At 45.2% G+C, this 26,993-nt stretch overlaps 1 protein-coding gene across 2 annotated transcripts in view; it reads right to left on the bottom strand.

Annotated features, from left to right (window-relative positions):
- The window catches only part of Prkcb (protein kinase C beta), a 335,554-nt gene that overhangs the window by 192,243 nt on the left and 116,318 nt on the right, over window positions 1-26,993 (bottom strand). For both annotated transcript variants that reach the window (XM_021166848.2, XM_021166849.2), the window contains exon 3: window positions 9,407-9,489. In XM_021166848.2, coding sequence (XP_021022507.1) covers window positions 9,407-9,489 — 83 coding nt within the window. The remainder of the gene's footprint in view (window positions 1-9,406; window positions 9,490-26,993) is intronic.

Below are 26,993 nucleotides of genomic sequence, written 5' to 3'. Positions count from 1 at the left end.
TGACTCCAGAACCCTGTGCTCTCTCCGGGGCCACCTGCCTCTTAATTACTCCCTCCTCTCTCCCCTGGAATGCCAGGCTCAGAGGCAAGAGGCTTCTGGAAGTCACCTTCATTTGACTATGAGATATGTCCTGCTCTGTCCCCACGGCCACCCAAGCAGGAGAAGCCGAAATCATGATTCATAAGCTAGGGCTTACTCTATGAGTAACAAAACCAGCTGCTTCTTATCTTTGCCCCTCTAGCACTATGGCTCTGCCCCTGCCTCCACAGCATGAAGCTCTGCCTTGTGGCAGTGACGAATAGATAGCTGTTTAGCAGGAGTTCGCTCTGACCTTGGTGAGCTGGTTCTGCACCACAGAGGCTGCGGCCAAGCCCACAGCCCAAAGAGCAGACTAGTGTGGAATTCACTTGACAGTCAAAAGAGACTGCATTCATCCCAATACCCTCATTTTGTCAGCTCCTGCTCCCAGGTGCACTGTGGGAGAGGATTCTGGGTTTCTCTTTTGTGGGAAGCAGAAGAGATGTGTGTCATGCCCAAGAGAAGGCTGAATGCTTACCACCTAAGATTTCAAAGGCACATTGGTGGAGATCTTAAGTAGTCTGCACAACACACAGGATGGGAGAGAATATCTCTCTGTCTCTCTCTCTCTCTCTCTCTCTCTCTCTCTCTCTCTCTCTCTCTCTTTCTCTCTCTCTCTCCTTATTCTCAGTTACTCCCCTGCCGCACACTATGAGGCCAGAGCTCTTTTCTTCCTTTTCTAGAAAAGGAAATAGAGGTGAAAGGTTATAAAGCTAACTCGTGTTAGAGACAAACCTGGAAGTCAAAGCCAACCACTCTGGCCTCACTGTACAAATCACTTGCATTGCCTACTAACCAGAATTTCTTGAGAATATTTTCCATCACAGATTCTCAGGCTTTTGATAGACTACCCAGGTAATCCTGGGCACTGGACATAATTTTTTTCAAAGTAGCATTTAGAAAATTGTGTGTGTGTGTGTGAGCGCACGCACGCACGAACCCAGAGAAAAAAAGCTGGAAGAGGACCTCAGGTGCCCTGGAGCTGAAGTTACAAGTGGTCATGGGCTGCCTGACATGGATGCTGGGAACTGAACTTGGGTCCTTAGCTAGAGCAGCAGGCACTCTTCAGCACTCGGCCACCTCTTCAGTCCAGTATTCAGAAACTCTGGTGGGAACATGGTATTTTTTTTCTGTTCAACATCTTGCTCTGCATTTTTTTTCCTATAGCAAGACCTCAATTCTCTTTGAAAAGCTTCCTCCCTCATCTCCGAGGGAGTTCCTTAAAAGCCACTCCCTGTCTGGTTAGGGAATGTCAGCTTGACTAAACAGTCTCACTCCCTGGGGCCATTTTGAATTTTAGGGCCAAAATGACACAAGAGTTAGATTCAGCTGAAGCTGACTTGGTTGCTCAAGTTTTCTTTCAGCACTCGGAAGTGCTCTAGATCCTGGCCAATGAACTCTTCTCGTTCCAGATAACTAAAAGTAGTTTTGACTGGATGTGACTCAACATCACCAACTAGTAATAGAACCAGAGACGAAGGTTAGAGCCACAACCCACTACCTCAGCTTCCCTGAATTCCAAAAGAAATTAGAGAACAGAAATCTACAAAGGAAAATGGGTTTGTTTAGAATTTGGTCAAACTGAGTTCTCTCCACCATGTCTCTAACTTTCTTACAATTTACAGAAAACTACAGGACAATGGCTAGATAACATACAGATTAAGCTGCAGGCCAATTAATTGGTTCTTTCCTGAGAGAAGGGTGACTAGTCTCAGATTCCCTCTGTTGTCTCTGTTCTCAGAGTGGGACTTCCTAGGGACCCACTGGTAGAAATGTGTAGCACGCCTGTAGAACACGCCCAGTAGTCAGTCATCTCACTGGAAGGAGGGTTGAAAATCATACAGAAACCAGTTTGCTGGTTTGCAGTTCCTTTTAAGTCTAGACAGTCGGTCCTCAGATTTAATTTCTGCTCTTGAGAATGGTTAAAAAGCATGTCTATGTGTCATGCCTTTTGGATAGCTGACCTAGACAGGATAACCCTCCAGACACCTCCTCCACCACCCCTCTAAGGCATCTTTGACATTCGGTAATACACAACTTGGTTACTGAGTGTTTTGGCTGTGAATACAGAAGCCATAGACTGCAGTATTATATAAACTGGATGTGATTTGAGCAAGATGGTGTACTCTCTGATGTCAATAAATAATAGATAAATGAGAGAGGAGGGAGAGAAGGGAGAAAGACAGTGCACTGCTTAATCTGTGTGATCCCTATTTAAAAGTCACATGGCTGTTCTGGTCCAGGAGATGGTGATGCAAGGAGGGGACATCTCAGCCCTAGCTGTTGCTTCCATCCTGGTAATGAGCTGCAGGTGCCCCCACTTGGTGTTACGTAAAGCAGAGCAATGCAGGCTTTCAGAGGACAGCAGCTGTTAGGTTGCTTTCTTGAGCTGAGCAAACTAGACATTATCACATGGGACGAGGCAAGCCTTTCCCCTTACTGACACTCCCACTATAATGGATGGGACCAAGCCTAGAGAAGTCAAGACTTCCTTGCCCTCTCTAGGTCCACAGGCGAATCCAGGTTACAACACACAGATGATTAGAATATTATCAGGAACACTAGAAGACTCCCATCTGTGTGAACTAAGCAGGCTCCCAGATGACAGCATCTCAGGAGCCTCTTTACAGTACCTCTGCTGGACCTGAGCTCCCACCAGGGCTGAGTCTTGACTGAATTGGAGTGGGAGCCTGAGTCTATGCTAGAGCTGGAGTACCACCACTACCCATGAATGCTGGAGGGACAAGCCTCAGAGCATCCTCAAGTGACCTTCAGAGTCCTCTGTGCAAATACTAGCGTAAGAAAGCAGGCAGATATGTTCTGGGATGGGGTCTCCACCATATAGTTCATGTTGCACTTGAACTTGCCATCCTCCTGCCTCAGCCTGAGTGATGAAATCATGGGCATGTGTCACTATGCCCAACTCAGAGAGCAGAGTTAACAGTTGCCACCAAAATATGTTTTTAAAAAGTGTGTATAGAATACTGCTTATTATTCATTAAATATATGTCTAATAGTAAAAAGTGCATGTCAAAAATACTGCAAATGATATTTTAAATACTATAAAAAAGACAATACTGTTGTGATTTTGATGCCTCACACACTTCTAAAGTTAACTATCTGCTTTTTAAAAGAGATAAATAATGACACTGTTCTTACACCAACATTTAATCAGCATGGCTTTTATTAAAGTATAATTTACATATAACAATGTGCAGACTTTGGGCATGCATTTTGATTCATTCTGAAAGGCATGAGTACCTGCATAAGAACTGGCTCAGCCAAGCTCTGCACCTGCTCTGTCGCCCCAGACACTGAGCCATGGTTGCTGGCCAGGATTCCATTATGGGGATGCGATGGCTTTCTCTTACATAAGCATTCATCAGTAGTTACTTGAGTCATTTCCAAATTTCAGTCGCTATAAATACTGATGTAATGAATGTCATTCTAGCTAAATAGATGCACCTGTCCTCAAATAACCCCTCAGCAAGAATTCCTAGAATTGTCATCCTTAGGGCAAAAGGGTTAGGTTCCATCATTTGCAAATCAGAAACTACTTCTAAGACCATAAAATATTGACAAACCACCTAGGGAGTGCTTTTCCACTTCTGAACTGCCTGGCCCAGGGCCCCCGTTCAATACTTAGTGCTATTTTTATTAGCCATTATTCTTCAGCAGGTCAGAGGGTGGCCTGTCTTCATTCCTGAGCCGTAGAGACACCTCTAGATATTAATAATAATTCTAAAACCATTTATTGAGCATTGCTTTGGGCCAGACACTATCTTAGGTGTGGTCCAAGCAATTTTCTCAGCAGATACTCATGACACCTACCCCCTAGGATTTAGATACTGTCCTCCCTATTTTAAAAATATGAGCTAAAGGTTATAGAAATTGAATTCTTTTCACAAGGTCACAGGAGCAATAAGTGGCCGATTCGGAATCTGACACCAGTGCTTCCTGGCTGCAAAGTCTGAGTTCACAGCATTGCATCACAGACTTTGATATAAAACAATGAAGATGGAAATGGAAACGTAATTATATTGGACTGGTTTGCTCTGGACCAGGGAACGTAGAGGATTCCCAGTATACTCTGAGTAGGGAGGGACTGTATGAAAGGCTCTCCATGCACCGTGTGAAGCATTTTCAAACAAGAGCTTTGTGAATGTTTCTGCGATTAACCCATTGGTCTTTGTCAGGTCTTTTCCATTTTTAATACATTATAAAAAGTATCCTTATAAGCCCACGTGGTTGGTACTAATATCCCATTTTATATATAGAAACTTAGATACAGGGAAGTAAAATGGCATGCCTAAATTTTAATGAGAATCTAGGTGGGGTCAGGCCCCAAATTCAGATACATTTGCCTTCCGAGTATACGCTCTTCGTTACCACGAAAAGGCTCAATGGGCTGCCACAGGACATATTTGTAGTTACCAAGAGCTAAATCCGTTGGGGATCTGCGGTATGGAATGAGTGGGGTGCATTCTTTTAATGAGGTCATCTATGCCTTTAGGAATACTAACAAGACCTGCAGATCTTCTAAAAAATAATAAAAAAAAAAAGCTCAGTGCAATAGCCTCCAGAGATCTAGTTTACAATGGTCCCCTAAGTAGGGAGGATGATCAGCAGATTAATGACACAGTCAAGGCTGTCTGGAGTGAGATAGCCTCTGTTTGTTGGGACATTAGCAAACATAATTAAAACAGATTTTAAATGCTTTGTGGAGCCTTGAAATGACCATAGGAACAACCCAAAAACTAGCCAGAGAATGAAGTATGGAGAACCAAGACACCTGGATCAGCACTACCTGCCCGCTTCCAGGCTCTTCCTCACAAGCATCTAGCCACCAGCCAATCCATCAAACAGCCACAAGCACAGAGAAGGACCCCAGGACAAAGAGCTCACTTGACTTGCCCTAGTTCCATCCCTCAACGATATTTTCTTCCTTATCCTGAGACCTTGGTGACAGTGAGCATGATCCACAGTCTTGGTGCTTTGTAACTGTCCCTAATACTGTCCCTGAGGAAAACTATGCAGCTCTAAAGAAATGACTCTTAAGAGCTCACAGCCCCTGCCCCAAGAAGAATCGTTTTCCTGATGAAACTAAGAATGAGACAAAGTTTTGTTCTGGTATTGTTTTTTGTCTGTTTGTTTGTTTGTGGGTTTTGTTATTGTTGTTTTGCCTTATTGGTTTCTTGTTCTTAGTTTGTTTATCCATTTTGGTTTTCATTTTGTTTTGTTTTGTTTTTCCTACTTATGAAAGAGGAGGGGAAGAACATGAAGTTGGGTGGGTAGGATCTGGGAGGAACTCAGGAGGAAAAAGAATATGATTTAAGTATATTGTATAAAAATTTTAAATAAAAAATTAATTGTAAAAATCTGTACTATTAGGAGAAGAAGGAGAAAGCGGCCTATGGAAGAGCAGAGATATCAGTCATGAACTCTGCCATGTTTTGTGCTGTATGGAGCCAACGGTAAGTGCTGTATTCATTGTCTCATCTCATTGCTACTGAATGGACCTAGGAGCTAAGTCCACTGAGACAGTGGTTGGCTCATAAAGTCCCCTTGATATATCACAGTCGGAATGCATCTGTAGAGAAAGACACATAAGTATAAACCTAAAATAATGCCCAGAATATATCCCCATTCAGGTGGTGCTTGGAATAGCGGAAAACAAAGGGCGGAGCCTTGTGCACTCTTTTCCCTGGCCAAAAACATGCAATTTCTTTTTCGCAGGCTTGCTGCATCCTTGGTATTTCAAGGTCACAGAGGAGGGGAGGGCAGCCCTCTAGACCTGCCTGGGCACCAGAAGCAGCCAAAGACAGCCTGTCCAGGTGGACAAGCAGGTGTGCCCAGGTCTTCAATCATGCCTCCAACCACAGGCAGAATAAAGGTCAATGAACCGAGTCAAGCCGGTTCAGGAGGCTGGACCAATCCATCACTCTTGCTGCCAACAGACCTTCTTGGAATAGCACCCAGAGCGTCTCTGCAGTCAGGCTGCCAAACCCTATGCATGGAGCACTTTCTGCTCTCCCCATGCTTATAGCAAGAAATGTCTGTGTTCTTCCATTCATACAGAGAAGGGTCACTCCTTATGCTGCCCATGAAACCTTTGCACAAAAATCTGACAGATGGTCAACAGAAAGCCTGTTCATTCTCTAGACTTGCTTGCTCTGATCTTGCTGCCCACACACATGCACTAGAGTAGTCATCATTGTCGTGGTCAACATCATCATTGTAATCACCACCACCACCATCATCATCATCTATATAAAAATCTTGCACCAAACACGGTTTTAGGAGGTTTCAGAGAAATTTGTGCATTTGCCACTCATAACAATGCTGTAAAGTAATGGCTACTATTTTGCCCACTTGTTTTCAGCTGAAGAATTTAGTCAGTGCACAACACTGCTTTTCTAGGGTTCCTCTAAGAGGTCATCTATCCCCTCTTTAACCATGGGACAAGCATATGAACTCTGATCTCTGGGGGTAAATACAGGCATTAGAGTTCTCCAGATAAACAGAGCCCAGAGAAGAGATGTAGCTTCAGATATATAGGTTAGTTATGTGAGTCAGCGCACATGATGACGGAGGCTGAGAAATCCCATGATCTGTCATCTGTAAACTGGAGAATTAAAGGGCCAGTAGCACGTTTCCATCAAAGGCCAGAGAGGCAGAAGAACCCACAGTGTCCATCCTGGACCAAATCTGAAAGCCTCAGGCCTAGGAGCATTGACATTGAGGGGCAGAAGAAATACAGACATCCTAGTCCAAACACAGAGTGAACTAACCTTTTGCCTGCCTTTTCCTTCTGTCTGGGTCTTCAACAGACCAAACGCTGCCCACCCATACAGATGACTTGAACACTACACTCTTCTGGAAAACCTCTCAAAGATCCACCTAGAAATTGTTTTAGCAGCTCTCAGAGAATCCCTTAATCCAGTCAAGCTGATATTTGGAAAAAAACAAAAACAAAAACATGGTAAGCCCCTCCTGTCTAAATTTGGTATCTACCTCTTTGAATTACACTTAGTTTAAAAATAACTAACAATGAAGTCATAAGTGCACCTAACTACTATTAGATCTGAATGAACCACAAACTGATGTCTTCCCTGGGGAATGAGGTAAGGGCCTTGAGGCCTGATTACTCTTCTCTTGGTATTCCATACTTAAATACTGAGATGTAAAACTTAACAGCTTAAGTACTGATATGAAGTCAGAACATCTAATCTTACATGCCAAAAGACTATGAGGAAAAAGAAAACAGGCACTTTTTAAATAGAGGTTCATAGATAAACAAAATGTATTCATAAGAAGATACACATGGTGATTCCATCTTCAATTTAGAGCTGGCTGCAAGTTTGTAGGTGGGTCTGCTTGTAACTTGTCAGCTGATGGTGCTTCTCTGCCAGATACAGTGTCTAAACCTTCATTTCTGAAGGGTCTGGGCCATGTAATCCTATCTCGGTTGGGCTACTTAAGAGTTTTCTGCAGTCCCTAGCCAGAAGTCATGTTGATGCCCTAAGAAAACCCCTGTGTTTCAAGCACACTTTCCATTTCCCCTCTAGACAGGACCCTTCTTTAATTCAGGACGTTCCATTACTCCTGTCTTGGCTCATTGGCTCAGAGGCAGAGGAAGCCCAAAGCAAGACCATCAGTGTTGCACTGTGGAAGAATTTCTCCTGAAGAGCTAAGGTTTCTATGCTATCAGAGGACAATGTCTTGGAGAGAGGAACCCGCATGTTTGCAGATGGGTCACTAGGAGTAACTGAATGGACCACACTAATTACCACCAGTGAGTGACAGGCTCTTGGCCATCAGGGGAAAAGCATGCACTGATGCTAATTTTAAGAATCCTTATAGTCACTTGAGAATCTTGCCTTAATTCCAAAAATTCCAGAGTCGGAATTTCTATTCATCTAGAACCATTCTTGGCACAAAACTTCCTGTTTGAGTCTGTTTGGGTTACCAAACTTGAACAGGTGACTTTTTAAATCACAAAAATGTACTTCTCATGGTTTTATAAGCCAAAAAGTCCAAGGTCTAGGGACTGGCAGACGCGGTGTCTGGTGAGAACCCACTTCTTACATCGCTAGTGCCTTGGTGTACCTCACATGATGGAGGATGTGAGGCATCTCTCTAGGGTCCTTTTCCTAAAGGTGTGGATGCCATCTATCCATGAAGTCATCTCATTCTTGACCTGATCACATCCTAAAAGTCTTGTCTCTAATGCTGGATGATTAGAATTTCAGCACAAATTTGGAGAGAGACAAAGCATTCAGACCATCACAGCACATGATCACAGCACAGCCCACTCTTCTGGACACTGGATTTATGGTCACTGGAGTGGCTGTGCTGATAAAAGAGGAAAGGAAAGGTGTCGTCACCACCTTCTTGTTCTCATGGTAGAAACCTCTTCCTAAGAGTGAATCAAACAGAGATACTGAGCCAAGAAGTGGAGAAGGAGATGCCAGAGAGCTCCACTGAGACATCTTGACTTATCACACAAGTGTCAGGTATTTTCACCATCTAACATCAGTGGTAGCCACTGGCAGAAGGAAGGAAGTTAGGGCTGAGAATGGCTGTTGTGTAGAAAACTAACAAATCCCCCAAACTTCAGACAAACTTACATCAAGCCCTTTGCCCTAGCCTCAGGTCAATCATCTTCTCATTGACTTAGCATCGTCTTTAAATTGACTTACCTTTATGTAACCTACATAACTTTCCTTAGATAGGGATTGTTATATCCAGATCAGAAGATTGAAATTACTACTAAATTTGTTTTCTCAATTCATACTAAAATGTATCATGAGTGAAAGAAAAATGCTCACCTGTTTTACTACAAGTATCTCCTGACTGCTTGCAATAGTCATCCTGTGGGTATTGCTTGGTTTGTTTTGTTGGTTTGTTTTTGAAACACGATCCCACCATGTAGCCCAGGCTAACCTGTACCTCACAACCCCAGTTTTGTGAGTTTGGGGTTACAGTGTATTCTACTCTACCCAACAAATACTTTAGAATGACTAATAGCAAGATCACACACCCTCCCCATTCTTCTGATCTGTGGATCCTGATAGTAAGACTTCCCAGCAAAGGACTAAAAAAATGTATTGAAAAGATGCCCTCTTATGGGCACACTAGTGAGTGAGTTATGTTCACTGAGTTCCAGGCTCTGGTGTCAAGGTAAAGTCTTATTAAGCATGATCACAGAGTGAGGTCATAGTTGTCTGCCTTGCCCAGCCACACCCCTTCTGCACTCTCCCCTGCTGAAAGCAAACCTATCAAAGTGGCTGTGAAGCAGCAAGGGTGGCCACCACCAGGTACTCACATCAGAGGCCGGGCCCTTGTCCGCACCAGGGCAGGAGAACGTGACGAACTCATGGCAGCGCTTGTGTACAACAAAGCAGCAGACTGCAGAAGAAAGCACAGGGGAGACAAAGAAGGAAGAAGCCGTTAGGTTGCCCCAGAAGAAGACATCATGCAAAATAACATGAGCTTCTACCTCATATACTCTTTTGGATGCACGGACATGATATCCGGCACGAACATGAGATATCTAAGCAGAGGTATCGGGAGACAGCTCAGTGGATAAAGCACTCAGCACACAATTGTGAAGACTGGTATTTGATCCCCAGACCCCACTTGGCCCATAAGGTTGCCCCTTTTAATCCCAGTAGCCCTCAAGAGGCAGAGACGGGATCCCTAGGGCCATCTAGCTAGTTAGACCAGCTAGAACTGGCTAGCTCCAGATTCAGAGACAGAGACCTCTGCCTCAATAGAGAAAGCGAAGAGCAACTGAGAAACACAGGGTATGTCAACCTTGGGCTTACACACGCACACACACACACATGCACACGCACACGCACACATACACACACAAACACACATGCATACATGCACTCACCTCTACCTGGCTCCACTGCACACATACACATGCAACATGCATACACACACACACACATTTGTATACATATGGAAAATTAACTTAGCTAGTGTGCTAAGAATCATATATATCCCGTGACAGCCCCTTGAAGATCACTTAGAGTATCTGCCTAGTCATTTATTGGTTTGGATACACACATACACACATACATATATACACACATATATACATATATATATATATATACATATACATGTACGTGTACATATACATATACATATACATATACATATACATATACATATACATATACCAGATGAAATTGCTGATATTTAGGTCCATAATACATAAGGAACATGTGTGTTTAAACATTAGACTCCTACCTGGAGGGATGATTAGAACAGGAAGGGTGTGGAAGAACAGTGAGAAAGAATGGCAGAGGCGTGTTCCTCTCACCAGATCAGTGTCAAGTCAGTGTAGGAGTAGAAGAATCAGGCTCTAAGCTGGGGGCAGAGCTTGGAGTGGAGAGCCTGCCTAGCATACTGAAAACTCAGGGATGAAGAGGAGGAGGGGGCAGCATGGGAAGGAGGGAGGCAGATGAAAGGGAGGGCAGAAGAAAGGGGAAAGAGGTGGAGAGGGAGAAGAGGAGAGAGAAAGAGGAGAAGGGACCAGAAGGCGGAGGAAAACAGAGGGAATTGTGGGAGAAGGAGGAGGGGACGTAAAGGTGCAGGAGGACCATAAGATGGTAACACTGCTTGTCATTTGCAACCACACACACATAAACATGCGTCTGAAACCTCGTGAGCTCAAGGCATCTGTGATACAGCCTCCCTGTCTGAGGATTACACAGGAAGGGGGCAGCCGGGGAGTATCTATACACAATAACACACATTTTGCAGTGTTACTTCTCAGATCTCCTCTATCCTCCAGACTCCTGGGCTCCTGGAGGATGAACGACATTAGGGACCAGCTCAGACTTTTGTGAAGCACATGTTCAACAAACAGAGCAGAAAATTCCAAACTACTCATAGAGATGCGATTGTGTGGACCCATCACCACAGTGTCTGTGAATACTTGTCACAGGAAAGTCTTTAACAGGGCTCTACTACAAAATCACAGGAAGGGAATGCCAGTAACTAGTTAGTTGGTATCACCTGCAGGCAGTCACTACCCACTCCTTCAAGTCCCCGAACACCCCGGCAGCTGCACACAAAAAAACAATAAGGAGTCATCTCCAACAAGTAAAACACAAGGGAAGAAAAAGACAAGGAGGAAATAAGAGGAGAAGCTTGCCTTCAAAGAAATATAAGAAATGTCTTGACTACAAGCATTGTACATATGTTACTTGAATCCTAATTTTGAGTAAACCAGCAATATTAAAAATCCACCAAGACAATCAGGAAAGCGGATCTATTCACTTGTCTTATGATACTAGGCAATTATCCTTATTGACATTAGAGAACAGATGCCTTTGGTATGATAGCGGCATGGTGGTTATTCTAACAGCATCTTCATCTGTGAGGGCTACAACCTAAAAGCGTTGTGGATAAACTAATTCAGCTCAAAGTAATTTGGTATGTTCAGGAGGGTGATAGATGAAAGAAAGAAAGAAAGAAAGAAAGAAAGAAAGAAAGAGAGAGAGAGAGAGAAAGAGAGAGAGAGAGAAAGGAAGGAAGGAAGGAAGGAAGGAAGGAAGGAAGGAAGGAAGGAAGGAAGGAAGGAAGGAGACAAAAAAGAAAGTTAGTCAGTATGACTCATTAATGGTTCCTGATGGACTCATGAGAATTTAATGCCAATCTGTCTTCTTTTTTATATATGCTTGATTGTTCCATAAAATACAACTTTAAGGCAGAGACAGAAACAGAGAGAGGCTAAGTCACAAACCCCAGGATAGGAGGAGCTACAGGCTGAATGTGCTGCAGCCTGTGTTTCCCAAGGAGACTGTGCACATTGATGAACTGCATACAAGACTAGCTAAGTGTGTTAACAATTATGATGGGGACGACTGTCGAGATGGCTCCATGAGAACAGCACACGATGGATGAGCCTGACAATATCAGCTTAATCCTACAACCCCTGGAGGAAAGAACTGACTCTTGAGATTTGTCCTCTGACCTTCTCACACGTGCACACACTCACACACACACACACCACACATAGTCTCACACACACCATTCCTCACATACACACATGCATACACACACTCACCCACACACATACATACACACATGAACACACATACACACACCACCCCTAACACACTCACACATACTCTCACACACATTCATACATACCATATACACACAGCACACACACCACCCCTCACATGCAGACATGCATACACACACACACTCTCTCTCTCTCTCTCTCTCTCTCACACACACACACACACACACACACACACTCACATACTGTGATGATACATTTGCTAAAGAATTAAGATTGGGGGGTGACACTCAAGGGCAGAACACCCTCCCAGCATGTATAAGACCCAAACACTGGAAATATTAACACGAACAAAAATGAACAATTAAAGATAAAACAAGATCAAACACTCCGTATGCAGTTTTCAAAGCAGTGTAAGGAAAACTACTGCAAAGAAAGCATATCAGGTTCACTTGGACAGACAACCAGCTGGGGACTCTCTCCATTTCCCAAATCATGCACGTGAGGATGTTTCGTTTGATGCCATTTCTACGGTAAGCTCTTTAATCTCTCTGTAATTTTTTTGCAGTCTGATGAGCATTGGACTCTTTCCCCCCCATAGGTACCCAGTTGTCCCTGCAGCCTTAATTAAATAATTATGTCCTTCTGTGTGGGTTTCTAATGCCAAGTTTATTAAGTGTTCAATGATTATATACCCTGAGCTTGTCATCAGGGCTTTAGCTTTGTCCCCTGGACTGTTGTGAAGTACAGCAACAGGGGTGAGGGCCAATTATAACAGCTTCAGAACACGTTAGCCTACACTGGGCCCCCTCATTTTCAGCGCTTGCTTGGCTATTGCTGCAGCTGTATACTTCCAAGTGAAGTTCAGACGCAGTTTATTAAGGTTCTTAATATAGCAGTGGGGATTGTATTAGAGTCAGGGTAAGTCAGTCCCCATTCTCCAAAAGTAAAATAAAACAAAATAATCGGGGCTTTCATTGAACCGGCCTTACATTTTCAAAATTAAAATTCAAGATAGCTGACACTTTTACAAAAACAAGTCACTCCTCCAGGAATCGACTGCTCCCTTGTTAAGAATTCTCATTTCGAATCTCCTAGAGCACCTCTCACTGTCTCCACACCATCCCTAGGCAGCGCTTACAGTGGACCAGCTGAGGGACCCCTGTGTTAAAGTGCTCTCTTCCTTGTGGTTTCCAACTGGCTGCTGTGTACAGGTGGGGGAGTGATGCAACCCCACTGGGAGGGTTTGGAGCCTTTTCAAAACCATAATCATTGATACCGGTTTTAGTTGCTTTCAGAGCCCTACCTAGAAAATTGTCTTATCCCAAGTAATCATATCTCCTCTCCTCCTTTCTCATATATATGCCCCTCCCCCTTATCATATTTCTACATCTAGAACTGTCAGAACACCCGGAAATAAAGGGCCGATAGCTGTCCTTTCCAGCCAGTGTCACCCCCCCCCGCCACACACACACACACACACACACACACGCATGACTTCTAGGAGGCTCTCACAGCCACCAAGGTTGCTTTTTATGACTCCCCAGAATGACTCTTAGTTTGTGTTGATAATTTCTTGGAAATTGCCCATGTGTTTACAATGCAGCATCTTGTCTTGCACATCTTTGTTATCTATTATTTTGTTTTTAATATATTTCTTTTTGGTACTAGTGATAGAACACAGGGCCACTTCCATACTAAATAGCTACTGTACACTGATATATCTCTCTCTCTCTCTCTTTCTCTCTCCCTCCCTCTCTCCTCCTTCCTCCCTTCTTCCCTGCCTCCCTCCCTCCTTCCCCCCATCTGTGTGTGTGTGTGTGTGTGTGTGTGTGTGTGTGTGTGTGTGTTGTACATATGCATGCACAGGCTTGTGGAGACCAGATGTCAATGTTGAGTATCTTCCTCAGTAGCTCTCCACTTTAGTTAGTTAGTTAGTTAGTTAGTTAGTTAGTTAGTTAGTTAACTAGCTAGCACTGATTCTGCCAGGTTAAGGGTTACCACTCCCCAGGAATCCACATGCCTCTGCACTCTAGGTGCTGGGGTTACCGATAGGCGCTACCAATCCTGGCTTTTACATGTCTGCTGCTGATCTGAATTCAAGTCTTCCTGTTTATTCCATAGTTTACCAACAGAACCATTTCCCCCACCCCTTTCTATTTTGGGACAGATTTTTACTATGCTGCCTGCTCCGGCCTTGAACATGTGAATCTGGAGTGTTCCAGTATGTTATCTGGCATCCCTGTGCTTCTGTTTCCTGTCTAAACCTTGGCAATTAGGAAGCAGTTCCCATATCACCGTGGTGTTGTTCACCCTTAGAGCCGTGCTATTTAAACCTCCAACAACCAACCAATACCAGCTCCTATCACACCCGGCTCCGGAAATGCTTCAGTGGACAAGCCAGTTAATTCATTCCCATTTATCTTCATTAAAAATTGAAAGATCTTTTCAGGCTCAAAACTATTCTTTTAAGTACAGTTTTGGCTGGACTTATGTTTTATACCTAATGTCATTATTAAGTTTCTAAGTGGTCCATCATTATGGTATGAATTTCTTCTTGGATCCAGAATGAATTAGGAAAGTTTCTCCCTCCCATTTTCAAATAGCAGTTTTATTCTAGAACCCTTTCTCGAAGCTTCCAAAGCTTGAGTCAGGACCGTCTCATCCTCACCCTTCTGACAGGGCACCAGGAATAACAAGCACAGCCTCTCTGAGTTTCCTCGTGGCTGCTGCGGCTCCTGCGATCAACACTGATATTCATGGAGAGTAAATAAATGCCTGGTGCATGAAGGAACAAAGGAATAAGCCTCAGAAAGAAAAAAAAAAAAAAAAAAAAGGACAACCTCATCGTGTGTGGTAGAGGTGGCTCCTGAGCAGTTCCCACCGTGGGTAGGGGCTCTTTGGACAGCCTTCCAATTAGCACAAAAATAAATGATCCAGCCCTATAAGGAGGAACCAGTAGACCAAGTGACCTGAGTGGCCTGTCCCTCTCCCCAGCTGCTGGGGACAGACTTTGGAAGCTGAAGACCTGTAGTGCAGGTAACGACTCCCTTAAGAGGTTTGTTTCTCCCAAGTTGTGCAAATCAAATTCCCCATGAACTAAAACACGCTTTTAAAGAGGACTAGGGCTGTCTATTTTAAGAAACAAACTAAATCTCTCTGTGATACAAATAAACACCCCCTCATTTCTGTTTGGCAAATTCAGGGGCAGACCAGCTTTCTTTAAAAAGAAGGCATTTTTTTTTCAGAGCTGCGGAATGTGCCAGGTCCCACGTCCACACAGGTAGCTGGAGGAAGCCAAGAATCCCTACATGCTGTGTTTAATTACTCCTCGCTGTCCTGGGAGGGAAAGCCTGCAGCCTGGAACCTTCCCAACCCAGTCTAGAGACCTGTGTAGAATACTCAGTGGCGTTCCAAACACATGCCTCTGAGTTAGGTGACTGATAAGAACACACAGGGAAAGGAGAAAGAAAGATCCCCAGCTCCATCCATCTCCACACTTTCCTTGTACGTGAAAGGCCATAAAGGCTCACACGCTGCCTCCGCAGCAAGATGCCTATGTCCCAACCAGAGGAACTCTGATTGTCATCTTACAGGGGAAAAATGGCCTCTGCAGATGTGATTAAGCTGAGGACTCTACAGAGGGGAGAGACACTGACTTATGGGAGTGGGCTCAATGGAACCACCAGACTCCTTTTAAGATTTCTTTTTAAGAAGGGTCAGTTGGAGAATGCACTCTGATGGTGGAAGCAGAGGTTGGCATGATGTTCTTGCAGGAAGGAAGGTGACCAAGGACTGTGGATGGCCCAAAGCAGTTGGAAAAGGCAATGAACAGAGTGTCCCCTCCAGTCCTCCATAAGGAGAGCAGCCAGCTGACACCTTGACTTTAGTCCTAACAAAGCCATTTTTAGACTCTGGTCTGGAGAGCTGTAACTTTGTATCATTTTAGGCACCTGTGTGTCTTTGGATGTGTTACAATGGCTGGAGGGAACTAATAACACTAGCTAAGAATTAGAAGCATATGATTGATGTTATAAACACCAGACAGCTGAAGCAGAGACACTTCCAAGGGGCCTCTGTGGGGTAACTGTCCCAGGAAAGTGCCAAATCTGAAATTCTACTCCTCTCTCAACACCCACTTCTAAGCACCGTTATACTCTGGATTCCAGGACAGTACAGAGGGATCCAATTTTATTCTTCATTTTGATTTTGACCCCCCACTTCCATCCAGTTTTCACTGGGTCAGTGGTATAAAGCTAGCATTCTTGCATGTCCATTCATGCTTCATAATTCCTATCAATGTGAGATAGAAATCCTAACATCAGTTGTGGCTAGCTATGGTGGGAGGAGACAAGAGACCCTGAGTATTTTCCTAGGTTCTCACCTCTCTCAGGATGTCCCAAGACTGCCAGTCCTCAAACAGGAAGTCTACCATTGGCAGAGGATATTGATTACATCTCAGGAAGCAGGTGGATATCTGCTTAAACCTCCAATTGGCCACCCATACTCTGGAGGCTACAAACATGTATTTTGTACTTCTCTGAACCTCAATCCCCTTTTCCAAGATGGAAATAATAATAATACTGGCTCTTATGACACTATTAATGATACTCAGCTATGCTTGCACACTGGAGCCTAGCATAACTGTCTCCTGAGAGACTTCTTCAGTAGAGGATGGAAACAGATGCAGAGACCCACAGCCAAACATTAGGTGGAACTTGGGGAGTCTTTTGGAAGATTGGCAGGGGGGATAGAACTGAGTGAGCCAGAGGGGTCAAGGACACTACAAGGAGACCTACAGAGTGAACTAACCTGGGCCCAGGGGGCTCACAGAGTCTGAACCACCAACCAAAGAACATGCAGGCCCCATATACTTTTGTAGCAGATGTACAACTTGTTCTCCATGTGGGTCCCCTAACAATTGGAATGGGGGCTGTCTCTGACTCTGTTGCCTGCCATTGGATCCCTTCCCCTTCCTGGACTGCTTGGTTGGGCCTCAGCAGGAGAGGATGTGTCTAGTCCTGCTGGGACTAGATGGGCCAGGGTGGTGTGGTACCCAAAGGAGGAAAAGGGGTGGGGTAATGGGGGTATTTATAAAGGTGTAGCTGGAAGGGGCTGCAATTAGGATGTAAAGTGAATGAAAATAAATTATTGAAAATAATAATACCTGCTCTTATAATACCATTAGAAAGCTCAAATGAGAACACATGTTCCATGGGCTGGGTGGGTAAGAGTAGCTGGCTTACACTGTCAGCACACAGGTTCTGCTTGACTTGATGATCTTGGTTTTGTCTGAGAAGGATGGCCCTTTCCTTCTAGGTCAGAGATGAACTCTAGAGCCCAAGATGAAGTAGGGTTCCTCCCTTCCCAGCTGAAATACAACAGTCTGCTCCACCTTCTCCCGATACCTGGCCTCATGGCATTAAGAAGGACTCAGAGCCATATGTGGTAACTGGAATCCCAGTGCCTGGAAGGCTGAAGCAGGAAGATTTCTAATTTGAGGTGAGCCTGGGATACATAGCAAGATGTCTGTCTGTCTGTCTGTCTGTCTGGGGGAGGGGGAAGGAAAGAGGGTAAAAGAGAGGAAAGGAGAGAGGGAGGAAGAGGGCGGGGAAGAGGGAGAGAGAGAGAGACAGGTTTTCGAACCTGTGCCCAATGACAGCCCTGGGAAGGATCTCCATTCTATCCCCAGGGAGGCTGACAACCACAGGCCCTTTGCCCAAGGTCGTTCAGGTAGTGGTTGGTGATACTCTATTGGAAACTCGGCCTGCCCTCCTCGGGAGCCCACACACCCCACTGGCGCAGGCACACGTGTGTCTATCATTCATCCTCTGTTCCAGGAGAGCCTCCTTCCCCGCTCCACTCACCCCCGCCATTCAGTCACTTGCTGAAGCCCACTGATTCTTCCTGTACAACATCCTTTGCAGCAGCTCCTCCTGCGCATTCCCCCCTGGCTCCCCCTTAGCTGCCCTCAGTAACTCAGAGAGGGTGGCTCAGTAATAAAGCCTCGGCTGGGCTCCCCGGAGCCTCATCAGCCTGTCTTGATATCTCATCTCTGTGAGCCAAAGTTTCCATAACCGTAGAAGAGATAGGACTGTGATGCCACATAATTGTCAAGAAATCTAAATGAGATGTCATGTGTGAATGTGAAGCAGCAGGGGACAGAATAAAATATTCTCTTAAGAGAGATTCATTTACTTTCTTCCAGAATTGGGGGCGGGGGTGGGGCGTGTTCAGAACACAAGCTCTATAGCCAAATGGTCTGGACCAGGTACCATGACTTATCAGCTCTGTGACCTTGCAGGTGCTTATTACTGTTGCTCTGTACCAACAATCCGGCGTGTAAACTTCGGGTGATAAGTCTACCTTTTATAACAGAGCTGTGATGAGGATTCGCTGAGTTCATCCTGACTCAGTGTGTGGACACAGTCACTTCCTAATAAAGGTCAAATGTTGTCGATTACACTCCCACGCACTTCCTCCCACTCCTCGCAGCCTACACACTTGTAGAAAACTCACTCTCTGGGTGACCCAGCCATGGTATCACTTTCCTGTTCTGACCATCCACTTGCTGCCTGTGGTCTAAAGTTATGTCATCCACCATGGTGGCAGCTAACTCCAAAGGGGTGGGGTGGGGGACTATAAAAATCTAAGACAGCTAAATAAAACTTAAAATCTGTTCATCATTCTTGCTAACTACATTTCTAGTGCTTAACAACTCTTGTGGCTAGGAGTTCTTGTATTGGGCTAATATAGATGTAAGGTGTAGTTGTTACTGTATATGTCTCCGTGGATAGAAACAGCCTAGGGGATAAAGTACAAGTATAAAGCTGGGCTCCCATCCGTAGTGTAATTACTGTGCAGCTTAGCTCTTTTCTCCTCTTGCCCTGCTGCCTTCCATTCCTGTCAGGCTAGTGACAGACACATGTTATTACAGATTGCATAGGTCCCCTATTATGCATGTTTGTTCCATCAACGTATCTGCACCAACAGCCTACCACACTCAGTTCACGGATGAAAAAGAAGGCAGAGGAACCTGCCCTTTAAGCAACAGACTATACGCCAGACTGGAATAGAACCAGCACATTATCTAAAAACAATTCGCTCGACATTCCGGTGGGGCAGGTGATGGTTTGCTCATCTTACTACCTTGAGGCAGGAGTTGCAAGCTCAGATGTTTGCAAAGGCCAGGCCTGCTGGCTAAGTGAAGTCAGCCTGGGACTCAGCCAGACTGGGCTGAACTGAAGAATACAGGTCTTTCCAAAGGACACTTGGCTGTGCACAAGGGTGGCTCTGGGTTCATGAATGCGGATGCCAGAGAGGAAGTTTGCTAAGCGTCATGGAAGCAAATGCATTAGGAGTAATGTGTTTGCATGCCACCAGCTTACAGACTCTGCCTTTGCTGCTTATTCTAGCTCAAGCATCTCCCCCTCAGGCAATATGTTGCTGAAGCAAACAGCGCCCAAGCAGGGGACAGGAAGAAGGCCATGTGGCTGTGATGAGGAGTAATTGGATCATACAATCCTTAATTTTAAAAAATGCATGAATGAATGGATGGATGGATGATGAATGATTCAACAAGTTGGCTCATTTGGTTATCTTCACACCCAGAAACCCAGCATCACAGCTGAGTCAAGAGGTTGCAGCTGAGGCTGTGGGCGCTTGGTGCTCTGTGTGAGTTTGTAAGGGCAGGAGGCTGCCCTCACCTGATACGCCACGGAAGTTCAGAGGTCTTTCAGAGCCCTGTCTGGCAACTTCTCCATATGCAGTGAATATTTTGTTGGAAAGAGTGCACTCCACTTGCAGCTTAAAAATTTGAACACTGCCAATTCAAAAACCACTGTTTTATGTCATTTCCGGAAGAAACTCTTCTTTGCAGCTCCTTATACAATCCTTGGATAAACCCTAGATCTTGCAAAAACATCCTCTGCATATGGGAGTCCATATGTAGGTCTATATGTGTACAATCAACCCTCCATATGCAAGGGTTCTATATCTGACGATCCCATCAGCCAACTATCAAAAATATTTGGGAGGAAAAGTCTGCATCTGTCCTGAACTTATACAAACTTGCTTCCTGACGTTATTCCCTAAATGATGCACCATACAAACTATCTGCATAGGATTTCCATTGCACGGGGCGTTAAAAGCAATCCAGAGATATCTACAGAACTCAGGAGGGTGAGGGTCGATTTCAAGCCAAGACTAAGCCATCTGCAAATGAATCTTAACTACTGGAATATTTGGGGAATCCAAGGGCATTTCTGAAACCAATCCTCGGCTATTCCCAGGATATCTGTATGTTGTCTAAGAAATATTTCTATTTCCTTTTTCTTTTTTTTTTAAATCTATATCCTTGATGTTTTACCTGTAGGATATCATTGCCTGGTTTTCAGCATGGCTTCACACTCTAACCCCACCCCCCACCCCCCAGGGAGCTGTTTATAAAAATGTTTAGTCCCAAAGATTCTGGTTTAATGGAATTGGTGAGAGGTGAGGGCAGGCGTTGGTGCATTGAGAAAGCTCCCTAAGCAATTCAGAAGCACTTGGAGAGTTGAGCATCACGCCTCAGCACATGCCTCCACCACCTGCTTGTTCCCAAGTGAGCACATCCAAGAGCCTGTTCCTCTTCACTACAGAGACAAAAGCCCCATTCTGTTTCCACAGCTGCACCTTACCCCATCATATGGATAGGCTACCCAGTCACATAAGGCATTCCTAAAATGTCAAGGATTCCTTCCTTGGTAAGGAAGGAAGAAGAGACAGAAAATTGCTTATCGGAACCAAGCCCTAAGGAGGGAAGACAGAAGAAGGGGCAATCACCCTCCAGTTGAGAGCAATTGCAAAGTGCTCCTTTACAGAGTGACTTGGTCCACGGGAGGTAAGGAATGGGCCTCAGTAAAGGCCCCAGAATAAATGAATACAGGGAAAGAAACTTCTCCCACATCCTCCCTCTGCTTTTAAGAACTCTGGAGGAGTCAGACCCAAGGAGGACCAGGGTAACACGTGGAGGTTGTTCTTGGCTATGTCCTCTATTTGTTGTTCACACCTTGAAGATGCCAATGCCTACAAGGAACACTAGCATGCCTTTGCTCGTTTGTCATAGTGCCCTTAGACCACGAGAAGTCAAATCGAAGTATGACAGACATTTCTTGCTTGTGCCCGACCAGCATCTATCCCCCACTCTTTTCTGAGGAATCACCCCCCCGACCCATAATTTGTGTGTTATCAAAGGCTCCCCTCATCCTCTGGCTCAAACAATGGATGTAGGTCCTAGGCTACCATGTGGATTTAGGGATGGACAAGTCACTCGAGCCTACTGATGAGAATCAGCACAGACACTTCTGCTGGAACTACTAAGAGGAGTATTTCCTAGTCAAGTTGCTCAGCTGCTAAGGAAGAACATATATATCTGTCATGTTTATTATCAAATGCTCACGTGTATGTGTGTGTGTGTGTGCGCGCGTGTGCGCGCACACACACACATATACACACACACAGAGTGGGGGAAAGGAGTGAGGGAGGGGAGAGGTAGAGGAAAGGAGGGAGAGGGGAGGATGGAGAGGAAGAGGACTCTATTCCACCATAGGCAAGAGACTGGAGGACAAGCAGCAGAGGCCCCTGTTTTCTCAGTAATTTGTGTGTTCCCATAAATCAACATTCCTACTGAGGAGACAGCTGCTATCAGCATTTGCTTCAGCCCATGATGGGGAACCAAAGGAAGCTGGGATACTATGTCCCATCTTCTCCATGATTTTTCTGTGTGTTGCATTCGTTGTCAAAGACCATTGGACTCAGGAATCTGCTTGGGTGACAGAAAGTGTCAGGAGACTCACAATTTGACAGGTGCCCCATATCCATGGGTGCCTGGTATTTGGGTTTCTTCTCAGCAAGTCCCTGTTGGACTGACACATCCACCTTCTGGTCCCATCAACACCCTGCCCTCATTGGTGAAGGAAAAGACGCACAGCCCCGAGGTCATGCCCTTTCTTGATAAGAAAATGAGTCACAGCCATCATGTTTTTGCCTCCAGACTTATACAGTTTGGAGCCAGGAGATAAATCCATATTAATCCCAGCCCCTTTCGAAGACAGATGGAGAAAACTTCTGTGGCTGCAGGTGAAACAGTAGCCCTGACTGCAAGGAGGGTGGCTACCTAAATAATAACAAGCCAGATCAACAACCAGGCCCAGAGACCACAAAGGGCTTTCGCTGGCCTTACCCAGCATGCACTCCTTCCCTTTAGGAAGTCATCCTTCTCCTACTGTACACAGTTCCTATGAGGGTGTCAATCAACAATCCAGCTTTCCTTGCTCACCGCCCAACATTCCCATGTCTAGTGAATCACATTCTCTCTCTGAAATTTGATCTGAAGCTGAGAGACACAGGGGTGGGAACAGCTGGAGCTGATTCATCCCGCTAATATCACCATGTAAAGGCCAAGTGTCCATCCCATCCCACACCCCACCCCAGGGTGGCGTTCCGATGCTTGGCTCTGCCTGTTTGTGCAGCTCCATCTCTTCCCAGTCATTCAGTTGCTCCTTGAGGTAACTACAGTCCACTTGCATTGCTTACAAACGATCGTGAACCCTGACCAACTGGAAGATACCCCGTCTGTCCTTGTGTGAATGGAAGATGTAGGATATCTTTTTAAGAACATCTTCAGATAATGGTCTCCAAGTGTATTGCAGACTCCCATGGCCAGAGCCTCCTCTCCTACAGACCCCTCCAACATTACAACATTCTGACTGCACAGAAGTCAGCCTCCCCGCAGAGCTGGTCCTGTCTCTGCGGCTCTTCTTCCTCTCTCAACCCCTCCTCGGTGGAATCCCAAGGCTCCCTCTCAAGTGAAGGTCCTTCTAGGCTCCTTTGAATCTCAGACTGAATATCCACTCCTCAGGGAGTCCTCTCTGACCCATTCATCTATGTTTAATCTGCTTACTGTTTTGTAATACTTCCTTTGACCTGTCATCGCCAAGATAATTTATTGTCTTCAAAATAAAGTGGGGATGAACAATGATGACTCACAGACTCATGGGATTAGATGTGACAACCAAACTACCATACGTTCACCATGAATATTAGTTATTGTTATGGCTCTTGTTGTTATCATCATTGCTGTCATCATCATCACCATCACCATCACCATCATCACTGTCACCATCAGCATCACCACCCCCTCCTTCTCTTCCTCTTTCTCCTTTTCTTCCTTCTTCTCCTCCTCCTCCTAGTTCCCTTCCAGGTTATTGCCTCCATCAAAGCAAAAGCAGTACATAATTTTGTCCCCACTGATGCAATAATATTTAATTGGCTGTGAGTTGGTTGAGATTTGAAGCCAGTAGCCGCAAGCCATCCTCCTCCACCTCTGCTTGTTTCCCCTGGCCATGCTACATATTTCATTTCTTCTTAATATTATATTCTGCTCCAAAGCAAACCAGAGTCAGGGCAGAAAGATTTCTGCCATGGAGGAATTCATTTTTATTTATTCCTTCCCTCCTTACTGAGGTTAGCCAGTCTTCCCAGGTATGGTGTCAAACGCCTGTCATCCAGGGTGTGTGACACAGAGGCAGGATGGTCCTCACACGTTTGCTGACGTACTAAACTAGACTGAGCTTCAAGCCAGCCTCGGGTTCACAGTGAGATCCCGTCTATTTAGTTAAAAACTAAATAAGCAAATCTGGCTTTTTGCTCGAGGTGGGAATAAGATGCCCCACTTTGTTATCTATTGCTGTGACAGACCATGACTGAAAGCAGCTCTGAGAGAAAAGGGTTTATTTGGCTTACATGGCCGAGACAGGAACTCGAACAGAGCAGGAACTCAGAGGCAGGAGATGAAGCAGCACCGCAGAGGAATGCTGCTTGCTGGCTTCTTCCCCTGGCTTGCTTAGCCTTGCTTTCTCCTACAACCCCACAACCCAGGACCAGCTGCCCAGGGTTGGCACAGCCAGGGCCAGGGCCCTTCCACATCAATGATTGGTCAGGAAAATGCTCCACAGGCTTGCCTACAGCCCTATCTGATAGAAGCATGTTATCAGTTGAGGTTCTCTCTTCCCAGATGGCACCAGACTGTGTCAAGTTAGCAAAAACAACAACAAAACACAAAAACCTAGCCAGCACAGTAAAGAAGAAAGCATGGAAGGAAAAGATGAGATGTTGATGGTGCTTATTGTCTCTGGTTATGACTTTCTATATTGTTTTTATAATACTAACTATCCCTAATAGTTTAATCTTCAGAGGTATATGCTCATGGACACTGCATTTTTAGATACAAAGATACATGCATTCTTGGAAGGTACAATAAATTCACATAGGTACCATCATTACACTCGGAACCCAGAGTAGCAGTGTAACTCCCAATGTCAGCTAAGTCCCTTGCCCAGCTCTTAGCAGCCACGCCTGCTTTCTGCTACGTCACCTGATGGATCCACAAGGTGTACTGCATTTTGCATCTGCCATCTTTTAGTCAGACTAATGTTTCTAAGAGGCAAACATTTCTCTGTATCAATAGCTAATTTTTACAGCTGATTAATATTCTGTTACAGGGCTATTCTGAAGTCCATGTATCCAGTCATCACTCAACGGGTATGCTGGCTTTTCCCAATTTCTGCACATTTCCAAGTTCTGCATTATGAGTGAAGTTGCTACAGAGGCTTATTTGCAAGTCTAGGTGAGGGTGTGTAACTTCACTTCTTTGCTACGGTAAGCCTTAGAAATGGAACTCTGTGTCATAGGTTAAGTCTGTGTTTACTCTTATAAGAAAACACTGCTTGTTTTCCAAAGTTGTGCTTTTTAAAGAAAAGCATTTCAACATATTGTTTTTGCATTTGTGTGTGCACGCACGTGCATACACACACACACACACACACACACACACACACACTAGCTCCATGCTCACCCATGCATGGACATGTAAAATCCAGGTCAAGTGTCTTCCCATATCAACCTTCTTTTTTGGGACAGGCTCTCTCACTGAACTAAGACTCAACATCTCAGCTAGGCTGACTGGCTAGAGAGTCCTGGGGATCTGCTGGCCTCCACCCCTGCTTACCCCACATCCCAGCACTAGCGTTACAGACATGTATCAACACGCCCAGATTTTACATGCATGCTGGGGATTCAAACTCAGGTCCTCATGCCTAACCTCTATGCTTTACCCGCCGAGCCATCACCCCAGCCCCCAAGAAAGCCATTGTGTTCAATGCACTCCCATCACAAAGCAGGTTAGATATACAATTAAGAACACTAGCAACCGTGGGAAGGCTGAAGGTTGACTGAGTGACTCGGTGTAACAGTCATCCAGTGATAAGTGGAGGCCTGAAAGGAAGACACAGGGAAGCACTGGTCCCTGAGAAGAGAGGCCGGGACAGAGGGAGCCCAGTGAAACCGCCCAGACTCTCTCCTCCTGCCCTTGGTTCTCCTGCTATCACCTCCCGGGGTTTTCCTAGGACCAAGGACAGAGGCAGCAGAGTCTTGGAGACACAATCCCCAGCATCAGGGATGGAGACCGGTAGTTCTTAGAGGAAGCGTGAAGTGGACAATAACTAGCACCATGTCTGGCTTCTGAGGAAGTCAGAAAAAGACCAAAGAGACGAGCTGGAGTGTTCTGGAGACTGCACTTAGAAACCAAACCCCAAACGCTAATTTTGGGTGCTACGATCCTATTTTGACTATTGTGGTCAGGACTACAACCAACTATAACCATTGCAACTGCTGGGAATAATAGTAACCGTAAAATAGATAAGGATTGATCAGTGAGCATCATACACATGTACAAGGTGGCATCACATACATGTACAAGGCGGCATAATACACACATGTAGAAGGTAATATCATACACATGTACAAGGCAACACGCGTACAAGTTAAACATGTTAGTAAAGATAGCAGCTAAGACTTATATAACCCCAGCCAATGCTAAGTGTTTGTGAGATGACTCCAGGTTCTGGTTGAGCCCTGGCACTCGCTACAGTTTGGACATAGACTATTCCCCAAAAGCCTGTGTGCTATAGGCTTGGCCCCCACACAGGCACTACTGAGAGGCTGTAAGGCCTTGAGAGAAAGGGCCTTGTAAAATGCCTTTAGGTCACTGGGTTCTTGAAGGAGACTCTAGGACTCTGCTCTTCTCTGTCACTTCCCAGCCATTAGGTAGGTTCTCCATCACCATGGGCTGCCAAAGGCCCAAAGCAAATGGACTGAAATCCTTAAACCTGTAAGCCAAACCAACCCTCTCTCTTCAGAAACTGATTGTTTCAGGTGTTTGTCACAGCAGCAGAAAGCTGAGTGAGACATCACTACTGCACATTGCCCCTGTCAGATAGTCCCAGGACTCAAACTGCAGTCCAGCTCCAATATAACCCCGAGTAGCCATGGGCCTGCCAGCCATGCCTCAGTCTCTGCATGTGTGATAGGAACTGCTACTGTCTATCCGACCCTTGGAGTACTACTGTGAGATCTTAACCCAGCAGAGGCAAACATCAAACACCATTCAAGACCCAGGGGCCCCATAAGACTCTGATGCCTAAGCATCTCAACTGCCTTGGGAGGATGGAAACAATTCTTTTCAAATAAAGACATGAGACTCTAAAAGAAAGCACTCACTCAACCAAAACCAAAGAACTAGGAGGAAGCAGAGGATGGATTTGAACTCAGTTCTCAGTCAGAAAAGGGCAGGAAGGGGATTTAAGTGCCTTAAGTGGAAGCTGAGAGGGCCCAGCCCCTCAGTCTTGGATGTCCCTGGCGCACACAGCTCAATGTCTGACTTCGCATGGCAGGTGAGGCCTCAAAGCTGCTGGTCAGTCTGGCATTTCCTCCATCCTCCCGTTTCGGGGTCCAGGATACGCCCTTGGCAAATGCTCACTTCTCTCCC

Source organism: Mus caroli, chromosome 7, assembly GCF_900094665.2.
Source record: "Mus caroli chromosome 7, CAROLI_EIJ_v1.1, whole genome shotgun sequence".
Lineage (NCBI taxonomy): Eukaryota > Metazoa > Chordata > Mammalia > Rodentia > Muridae > Mus > Mus caroli.
This window is presented reverse-complemented; position numbering and strand designations above follow the sequence as displayed.